Source organism: Glossina fuscipes, unplaced genomic scaffold (genome assembly GCF_014805625.2).
Source record: "Glossina fuscipes isolate IAEA_lab_2018 unplaced genomic scaffold, Yale_Gfus_2 0, whole genome shotgun sequence".
NCBI lineage: Eukaryota > Metazoa > Arthropoda > Insecta > Diptera > Glossinidae > Glossina > Glossina fuscipes.
In genome coordinates this window covers 12,578,810-12,589,686 of record NW_023998414.1, presented here as the reverse complement: position 1 = coordinate 12,589,686, position 10,877 = coordinate 12,578,810, and the positions used below count along the sequence as shown (strand labels likewise).

At 34.0% G+C, this 10,877-nt stretch overlaps 1 protein-coding gene across 1 annotated transcript; it reads left to right on the top strand.

The window, feature by feature from the left end:
• Positions 1-444: 444 nt before the first annotated feature.
• LOC119644825 (kinesin-like protein subito) lies at positions 445-3,337 on the top strand. Its single transcript, XM_038044583.1, is given in 5 exon segments — positions 445-1,592; positions 1,755-1,866; positions 2,582-2,920; positions 3,039-3,205; positions 3,266-3,337. Coding segments are annotated over 5 exon segments (1,761 nt in total). The 5' UTR covers positions 445-521.
• Positions 3,338-10,877: the final 7,540 nt, after the last annotated feature.

The window sequence follows — 10,877 nt, the reverse complement described above, 5'->3', positions numbered from 1 at the left end:
ATTAAGGGATAATAAAAATCAATATCTCCAGTGGGGATAGGACCAACGTCATCCCTTCGTTGAGTCTAAGACGGCGTCTGCTGCTCGACCAATTCTACCTGTATATTTTTTGTGACAGTATCGCTCGCGAAGCCAGCAGGTGATGACGCGATCTGATTCAGATTCACTTTTGGCTCGGGGACATGGGGTAAACAAACATTCCATGTTGGCAGACATGAAGATAAGAAAAATGTGTTAAGTATTTGCAATGGTAATTACGCACTATTAAAACACTACAATAGCGAGAGCAGCAACAAGCTTAGTAGGCACTAGGAAGGAGTCAGTTAAATGCAGAGATGTTTGAAGAAAAACAAAAAAAAAAAACAAATCAAGCAAGAAATAGAAAAGAAATAATAAAATGACAGAAATAAAATAAATCATAAGCAAACGTCATAAGGAACGAAGAATTTTCAAATTTTCAATTCCATCGAAACCTTTATTTAAACATCGCCGGTCACTCAATTGATTTTTGCAAAAAAAATATGGCTGAAGCAGAATTTACAGACAGTTGTAGACCACGTTCACAACAAAAAATAGCGCTTTTTCATGATATCAAGGGAGAAGATGACGACTGTAAAATCGATTCTTCCTTGGATGATACCAGTGATCTTGCTAGTGCAGACGGAATTAGTGAAACCGCTAGCTCAAGCGCAACAAGTGACGCCACCATCGCCAACCCGTCGAATGAAGTGGGAGCATCCGTCTATCTAAGGCTGCGTCCAGTAGATTGTCCGACTTCAACGTTTGCTATTTCTAAGGAAGGAAATGTTTTGATTTGCTCCCCACCTCATGAAGCAACAAATTTAAATAAGAATTCGACGGAGAAGCACTACAGTTTTACAGATATACTCGATTCACACGTTAGTCAATATGAATTGTATAAAAAGTGTATTGGGCAGAAAATAATCGCGGAAGAAAGTTGTACCGTTCTAATGTACGGAATTGCAGGATCAGGCAAAACGTTTACATTACTTGGCGATGACCATCGTCCTGGCATAATACCTCGCTCCCTTGAAAATCTATTTTCCTTATATGAAGGTCAAATATATCCGAATCCTTCCGCTAAACTTATCAATGGGCAAATAACAATTTTGGAAGATAGTGCGACTGGTAAAGAAAATTTAATACGGAAGAAGATATTGGCACAAAGCTTAGAGCTTGAAAGCCAGCACAAAAGTATCCAACAGTGTATATGGAACGAGCATCGTTTCCCGAAAGGCCCCATTGACGATGCTCACGTATTAATTTGGGTAACCTTCGTCGAAATTTATAATGAACAAGTTCATGATCTATTAGATAGCGATGCTCCTAAATATGGTGTGCAGCCAAATGCTTCTAAGAAAAATTTGAAAATAATTTGCAATGACGGCCGCGTGTTTATTAAGTCGGCAACATCGATCTATGTAAAAAATAGCTTGGAAGCATTGAAATTATTGCGTTATGGTCAGAAAAAGTTGACATATGCATCAACTTTAATAAATGCGAACTCCAGTCGATCCCATTGCATCTTTCTATTGGATGTATTAAAATATTATATAGGCGTCATTAAGAGGGTAAGTGGTGTCGTTTATTTAATGTAATAACAAATGCTCTCATATTATAGGTCGCGTAGTTAAAGATAAATTCATTCTTGCCATTTGATTCTATTCGTAAAGGCTCTCAACCTAAAACTGTTTAACACACTATGCATTCTATTTTCCAATTTTTTTTTGCAGATTTCATATAAATTTTGTGACTTGGCCAGTTCTGAAAGACTGGATAAAACGGGAAATGTTGGCTCTCGACTTAAAGAAGCTCAACGCATAAATACATCACTTATGGTTTTAGGTATAAGTATAGATATATCCTGTGAGTATAGATATATCCGGTAATGAAAATGCAAAATGTAGAAGATATTAATCTAATTGTTTAAAATTTCATTCTTTCTCACTTTAACAGCGGTGGCCCTTCGATTTCTTAATTTAACAACGGTGGCCCTCGGATTTCTTACTTTAACAGCGGAGACACTTCGATTTCTTAATTTAACAGCGGAGACCCTTCGATTTCTCACCTTAACAGCGGAGACCCTTCGATTTCTTACTTTAACATCCGTGGCCATTCGAACTCTTAATTTAACAGCGGTGACCCTTCGATTTCTTAATTTAACAGCGATGGCCCTTCGATTTCTCACTTTAACAGCGGTGACCCTTCCATTTCTTAATTTAACAGCGGTGGCCATTCGAACTCTTAATTTAACAGCGATGGCCCTTCGATTTCTCACTTTAACAGCGGTGTCCCTTCGATTTCTTAATTTAACAGCGGAGACACTTCGATTTCTCACCTTAACAGCGGTGACCCTTCGATTTCTTAATTTAACAGCGGTGGCCATTCGATTTCTCACCTTAACAGCGACGCCCCTTCTCTCGCACTCGACTAGTTTATATTTTCTACTTATTAGTAATAAGATAAACAAGAACAAATGCTGAAAATTATGCTTAAGCAGATAATTGTAAAATAAGTATAGTGAACACTAGCTTACCTGATGGATTAATTATCGTTTTAGGGCGTTGCCTGGACGCAGCCAGTGCAGCTGGTAACAAGGCCGAACGTGTACCTTTTCGTGAATCAAAACTTACAATGTTATTACAAACGGCACTCCAAGGTAGAGAAAAGTTAACAATGGTAGTCAATTTAACACCTTTGGATAAATACTATGAAGAAAATTGCAACGTGTTAAACTTCGCCTCAATCGCTAGAAATGTAATATTCAAATCATCAATAGCATTCAAAAATCGTAGACGATGTTCGAATTTCTCGGGAAACACCCGCTTTGATATAGAGGAAAACGATAAAGCGAAAGACGAAGATTTGGCGGAAGAAAATGCACGGTAAGTTGATGACAGTATTAATTGGGTTAAAATATTTGAAAGCTGTTTTCAGTTTACACGAAGAATTGCAATCATTGCGTGCACAACTGGAAGAAAAAGATCAATTTTTACACATCAAACTTCAACAGCTAGAGGAGGTATTACGTGCCCAACATTCTGAAGAAATGGAAAAGCAGGAGTATACGTTGAGGAATAAATTAGTAGATTGGTTTAAAGTTACTTTGGCCGAAACCAAAAAGCAAAATGAAAAACGTTTACAGATTGAATTAAGTTGCCAAGCGCAAATTTACGAAATGAAGGTATTTTATATTATCACTGATTGCAAGCTATATATATGATATCGCTTAAATCGTTTTCAGATTGCTTCACTTACTACAAAATATAAGGCAGAGATTGAAGATCTAGAGGAAGAATTGGAACGCCAAGAGTAAAAATTTATTCCAACAAATTGAGAATTTTTGTGTTCTATCTTCTACGTTTTTATTCAATGTTTTAATTATTTTCATCAAATATATACAAATATTTACAGAGAAACTTTAAAAAGTTATTTACAGTAGATGGGTTAGATCACGACCACCACCAGATCAGTGTTCACAGATTCAAATATCAAATGTGGCAGAATTTATTTTGCCATAACTGTAGTCAATGCTCGGCCGTTAAAGGCGTAAAATTGATCGATTGGCTCACTTTTCTCACTTGACCGTCGCAGCGTCACGCGGACATCCATTAGAGCATAGATCTTAGTCGTCCAATTAAGTTTTCTAAAAGAAATTCTATGAACGTTATGTGTCAGAATGCAGGTGTAACGAACGTTCATTACCTTATATAAAAAAGGGTTTTTAAGGCCAATAAATGATTTCTGCTTTGAAATTTTTACGATTTCACCTATTTTAAGATTGATGTAAAGCGAAAGCTTTTAATATTTCACACATTGTTTTTTTTTTTTTTTTCGTTATTCGTTTCGTTATTGCTGCACTATTTTAATTTTGCAAATCACCCGACACAATTGTAAGGGTAGGTTAAGTTTTTGAAATATATCAACGCCTACATCTCCATGACGTTTTTTGAAAATTTTTTTGACAGGCATTTTTCTTTTGTCAAGTTATACAATAATTCGAAATCGTCTAAACTGCTTGGTTTTCGGTTAAGTCCGATTATTTCCAAAAGTGGCGAAAGCTCATAGTCACTTGCCCGAGCGCTTTTAGAAGCGTTAAAGAAGCGTTGATTAAGCCCATTGCTCTCCAAGGAAAAACGACTTTTGTAAACGGAGTTAATAAAATCATCACAACCAACAAAATCAACTATTTTGCTCTTTCCGTAAACTATTCCGTTCGCCTTTTTAAAATGCACATACACAGGCAGGAAGACTGAAAGTAAAGGCAAAGCTGAGTAATAAGGTGTGTAGGAGTAGTAGTTGACGACTTTACATCAAAAGCTATCGACAAATAAGTCTAGAAAGCAAATTGATGTATAACGTTACATAGCAGAGCATGACAATGCTCAAACATGCTTAAGAGTTATATTCCAAATAACAATCAGATTGAAATAATTTCAATGCCATTTACTAATCTTAACAACACAACCCAGAAAGAGGGCTACTGCCGCTGGTTGTGACGGAGCGCTGTCTTTGCGTAGTTCGGCTGTGTTGCAGGCACTTAATAATTCCTGGTCTAATAACATCGTCCCAATCGAATTGCGATGAAGTAAAATGATTCCCGCTCCTAAAGTAAATAAAGACGTCATTGTTTTAAGCAACTTCAGACTCATTTATTAATTTCAGTGTTCATAAGATTTCATGGTTAAGCAGGGACTGATGGATTTCTTCAACACTGAAAGATAGCTCCGGCTCGTTTCTATGCTTTTCAAGAACGCGAATCTACCTACAAACATGCGTCTTAATGAATTGTTCTTCTTTTTCATAGCCAGCCAGCCAGCCAGCACCTGCGATTATATTAACAAGAAGCTCACTTGAGGGACAAACAAAAAATTAGCGTCAAAAAACAACAACAAAATAAAGCACAGAATAGAATACAAAAGAGAGCACCAAGCACGAGTAGCAGATCATAAAATGATCTGAGCCGTAATAAAGCAGCGATTATTTTGAAAGCTTTTTTGAAAGCAATCAAAAAATCAATCAGAAAAAAAACAAATCAGAAATAGTTCGCAAAAATTTGTCGGCACAAAGAAATAATACGTTTACAACGCGCGCCCAGATTTTCCGAACTATATGATATGAAATAAAACTTAATTTAAGATTAAGAAATTATTAGTTTTTTTTTAAATTTTCCTTAGAAACATACATACAAACCGCTTGCTGTAGAAAAATAAAAACCACATACGCGTTCACATTTGCGCATACTTGTACATACACAATTAGACAATACAAAGTAAGCTAAGCCAGAACACATTTCTATTATATATTATTTCTATTTTTTATACGTATATATATATATATATATATATATATATATAAATATATATTTTATATATGCATATGCTTAGTGTGCAAGCATGGTATATACATGTGTTTTTATTTGTTGTTGTCTATTGTTCGTTTTGTTATGCATAATTATGGCATTTAGATACACAACGTCACAATTGTTTTTTTTTTTTTTTTTTCTTTTTCTTTTTTATGAACTCTTTTCCTTGTACTACACAGTCTTCCGTCACAGTTTGTCACAATGACTTGAAATCACATAAATCAAAAAGCCATCAAGGAAATACAATGTAAAATATCTTAGATTTTACTTTTTACCATTGAATATGTAATTATGAAAATGGTCTAAGTCGTACATTATTCATGTCATTATATATGTAAGTTATTTGAGAATAAAATTCAAGCGGATACTATCAGTAGGCAGTATGCAGTAACTAATTCAATCTAGGAGATTGAGTTTACAATAGTAAGGAAAGTGGAAATTCTTCTGCGAAAAATGTAGTTAAGAAACTCTTCGGTAAAAAGTTTACTTACTCTTTTCGCTTATTAATTTAGATTATTTCACATTCTCTCTACTTTCACCTATTATTATATTTATTTAAAAAAATTTTATCCAATTATGACGTTAGGTTACTATCAATATTAACGCCAACAGTAAAACGGAACATTCATGCATCTATTTCATGAAATCGGGTAAATGTAGTGTAATCGGGGACTGACGCAATGAGACGTCATTTTCGTTGTCAGATTAAAAAGTCCCAAGTGATAATGGACGTAATAGAAATTTGTAGAAAATCTACAAAGTTGAATTTCCAATCCGAAAATAGCAATAACGCCTCAGTGTTCGATTACACATTACTAAAACGACTTGTTAACATTTGTAGTCTTCTCTGCCATCCAAAGGAAGGTCTCCAATGAGAGTTAGCGCTACAAAAAAAGACGAATACTTTGACTACCCACGAATATATCCGTTGTTCTAGACAATGTTTTATTTAACGATTAACAATTCTTTGATTGCTTATGTCCTCGTATTCCTCTAGAGTGACTAGTCCTCTAAAAAAAAAAAACCAAATATAAATTATTTTCATAATAAATTTCATTTTTTTTTTTTTTTTTTTTTATATTTTTGACTTAAACAACTTCTGCAATTCGTAGCGTTACCTCCACTTGAATAAAGCGCAAAATTTGAACGTGAATTAGAGAAAGCAGCATAGCGCACCAAAACTTGAAATTGATTTCTTCTCCACCGACTCTGACGGAATACTTTAATACTGCTCATCGCTTTATTATATAATTTTTGGCGGAAAAATAATTTCTATATCCCTCAGAAATATGAAATGAAAGTTGTAAAATTGAATTCTACCAATGTGCAAATTATAAAAGAAATTTCAAAAAATTAGGTCTAATGTGTAAATGTTACCAACAAAATGATTAATTAAATGTACCTCGTATTTTGTTAGCGAGCATGAAAAACAAAGGGACCTATACATGTATTTCAAATCCTGATATGGTGCGTCAAATGCACAAACTGCACAAAAACGAAGAAAAAAACAGGTTGAAAGTTCTTCCAACGGAAAGTGCATAAAAAAAGCTGAAGGTCATATAAACCAAAAAAAAAAAAGGGAAAAATAAAACAAAAATAATAATAATAATTTCGCTGTTGTTTGCGTTAAGCTAAACAAAGTATGTAATTAAGGACATTAGAGTGCTATGGAGTGCAGCGTGTAAGGCATAAAAGAAATGGTGGCGTTAGTTTAAATGACATGAGACATTAGCGCGGTCATAACTGTCATTAAAATTGTGCAAAAGGCAGAGAGACAGTAGGTTAGTGTTTTGCTTTTCCTCTTTTCCCATTTTTATTTTTTCTTTTTTAATTTTTTTTTTTTTTCTTTCAGTTTATTTTTGTATTCTATAAAAGAAAGCAAAATTAGTTACTTTTCACTCATTTTAAATATGTTCACGAACCGCAAGAATAATAGAATATTTAAAAAAAAAACTTTTTAATAAATTTTCGCTATTCTCAACTTTAGCGGCACCTGCTTACCTAGTTACTCTACCCTCTATCTATCTCTACCATTGAACTAAATACCTGTAACCATTTGTTGTGTATGATTCTCTAGGCAAGGTTTTTTGTTATCTGCTGTGCGCGCACCTCACTTCTGTGTATTTAAGCATTGGAAAAAGAATGCTGATTTTTGCAAAATTCTTCTCTCTTTTTTTTTTTTTCGTATAAGAAATGTTTTGACTCATGTTTTTCGTTCGGTTTTTTTCCTACCTGACATAAAATTTTTTGGAGCACATAAATCATTGATCTTCCACTAGAGGTGTTTTTCGCTGATTTGTTCATACTTTTGTACAAAAGTATTTTTCATAACGTTTGCCATGTTTTCCACCTGCTTTAAATTTATAAAACTTTCCGAAAGAAGAACTGCACAAAAAAAAACAAAAAAACAAAACGACATATGTATGAGCTAATATAAGAAATAATAATGCTCACAGACCATGATTGTATTAAAAAAAAAAAAAAACAAAAAAAAACTATATATATACATCTAATTCTCTTTTTACACGATAGATACGTTAGCAAAAAAAAAAAAAAAATCGTGTAAAATAGGATATTGGCTAAATGGAAAATAGTAGATTGGATCCAGACCTAAAACAAACCAACTGAAAAGTGCAGCAATAAACGATATTAAAAATATCTTCTTAGAGTTTACTTAAGCATTTATTTCATGTTTACGTATTCTAGTTCATTAAATATATTATAAAAGAAAAATTATACTTTGAAAAAGCATTACGTAAAATACACGTTACATCTTTACTCTGCGCATAATTTGTCGAATCCCGCTCATGTACGCATATAATCGGCATGATCCATCCAGAGTGAGAATAAAAAGTAGAAACATGAAAAGATCTTCCGAAAAATTCGTTAAAAAATTCTCAAAACAAAATTAATAGAATTATGAAAATCGTGTTAAAACAGAACGTAAAACGATTCGTGTAAACGAACGATTCGTGTAAAAAGAGATATTTTTTCTTTTTAACTTGTATTAAATCCAATTTCGTGTTAAGAAAATTCGCGTAAAAGGAGACTCAGGTGTATACATGATATCATTATTAGCTTGTTAGGCAACAAACTTTAGATACTCTCCGGGTTTTAGTTTATATTGTGTCAGAAAAAATCATTTATTTACCAACTTTGTAGAAAATGTCTTCGGATTCTGCGGCAGTGTGCTGCTTAAAAAACCCCGTAATTTTATTCGCAAGAGCAAGAGATGGGCAGAGCATGGAGCATTTTTAATAAATATTCTCATAAACAAAGTCCAGCTGTTGGACGTTTTAGGCAAAAGTGCAGTGTCCTCGGATAATGCTATATTGCCTTCAGATATACCCTAAGAAGACATGTTAGCATGTTTCTCCTTTTCTCCTGGGTATTACAGACCCTAGTTTTTGTTTTTTTTTTTTTTTTTTAACCATATGTCGACTATTATTGTACTGAGCAGTGCGTGAGTTTTTTACATCTAAGGTTTTTCTCGGTCGTGGAGCAGGTAGGCAAAGTAGGCAGTTCCCTTGGCTTTCAATTGCCCTGGATATGTAACTAACATGCGATCGCTCGAGCGGTAATTTTAAATGTCGACGTTATTTCGACCAAGAATGTAGAATATAAGCAGAAATCAATCTATCCGCAAGAATGTTTAATGGAATCTGAGAAACAGTCAGAAACTAGGGGTTTAGCTCTTCTCCTATTTCTCTCCATTCATTGGCAACGTGTTTTTTTTGTTAAACTTTTTTGTGATCCGTTTGCAGACGTAGGTTAGTTTTGAAGTGTAAATGTACTTCATTTCAAATTCGAAATTGCAATAGGAGATGGACAGACGGGCAATTACAAAAACATGACCATCAAGGATGTTACGGCGATTAGGATTTTTATTTATTTTTTTTTTTTATAGTGTTCTTCAATATCAAGTTTTAATGGTTACAAACGAGATAACAATATCAAAATGTCTGCATTCTTTAGCAGTGAAAGCACAAAAAAAAAAAGGACGATAGAAAAAAGAGATGTTGTCTATATGACGTTTTTGAGAGAGTTTTGACTGCTTGCTATTAATAGATTGACTTAAACATCACAATTCGTAAGGAAACTAGACTTTATGTGGCATAAATCAATCTCAAGTAAATAGACACAAAATTTGCAAGACATGTTAAGCGGGTGCATGTCAAGTAGCTGGGTCAGGGCTATTATGCAATGAATTTTTCAATCAAATTAGCAAAGATTTCAAAGTAAGATTTCTTAGAACATTATCAAGGAGGGCATTGCTCCTGCCACTTTAGTTCAGCATTATTTCATATTGCCTCTAAACCTCATCGAGGTTTCATCGTTCAAAAAAAGATCTAAAAAGCTCGTACTCTATCCGTCCGTAGGTAGTAATTTGTTAAACAAAGAATTATCAGATATATTAAGTGAAGGGTTTTGTCAAACCCCGAACGTTATAATAGCGGCTGTCAATGCCAATAAACTAATATCTGTTCAATCGCTTGATAGAAAAATAGATAAATTGGATACCAAACATAGTAAAGTAGAAATGGATGAACTCTGCGTTTCTTCTTGTGCGCACACCAGATCCAAGGATCTCAGCGGGAGACGTCCTTCCATTGTACAATAGCTTATGATAAAAAGTGATGCATTCATTATGAGAATGCCAAGCGCAAGAAGATTTACACCAGACGCGAGTATTGATTATTATCTATATCATGTCTGCTGCTACGGCATATATACAAGCCTACGTATTGATTATATGAGCAGTTGTATATACCGTACTACGAGCTTTTTGGAAATTGCTGGAATACATGGCACAAATAGCTAATGGTGTAGCACTAGTACCTGGGTATGAAATGAAGAATGCGTTCATACCTAAAGAAAAACTCGATAACATTATAACCCAGTGCAGCTATATCCCTCGAAAATTTACTAAATTAGAGGAGTGACAGCTTCACTTGCTTGAGCATGAGATCCTAGCGCACTTGCTTTATCCACACTTTTCCGATCATAATTCATTTCGATCGATGTAGAATAACGTGGCTAATCACGTCTTCAAAAATTGAAAATAAAATGAAGATAAGACATCTGTTGCTCGAAAAATGTAACACTATTGAAACCCGACATGACAGCAAATATTTTGTATTCGCATAACTCGTTAATAGCAGCTGAATAAATCAAAAGTGAATTGTGTGTAGTCTAGTAATGACTAGAACGAAAAGGAACTTCTGCCCCGATAACAATTTATGCACAAAAATTTCAATAATCCGCCAAAGCACAAATTTTTACTTTCACTTAGAGTACGGCGCTGCATATAATTGATATTTATGCGAATCAAAAGGAAAAGAAAAAACTAAGGATCTGTCAGAATGTTGTTATTAAACTGGGTATGAGATCAATTGTTTTTTTTTTTTTTTTCTTTTAAACAAAAAACAAACGATGGATGTGAATTTAAGCACTTAATAGAATAAGTGTCACGGTGTAAGCAAAACAGAAG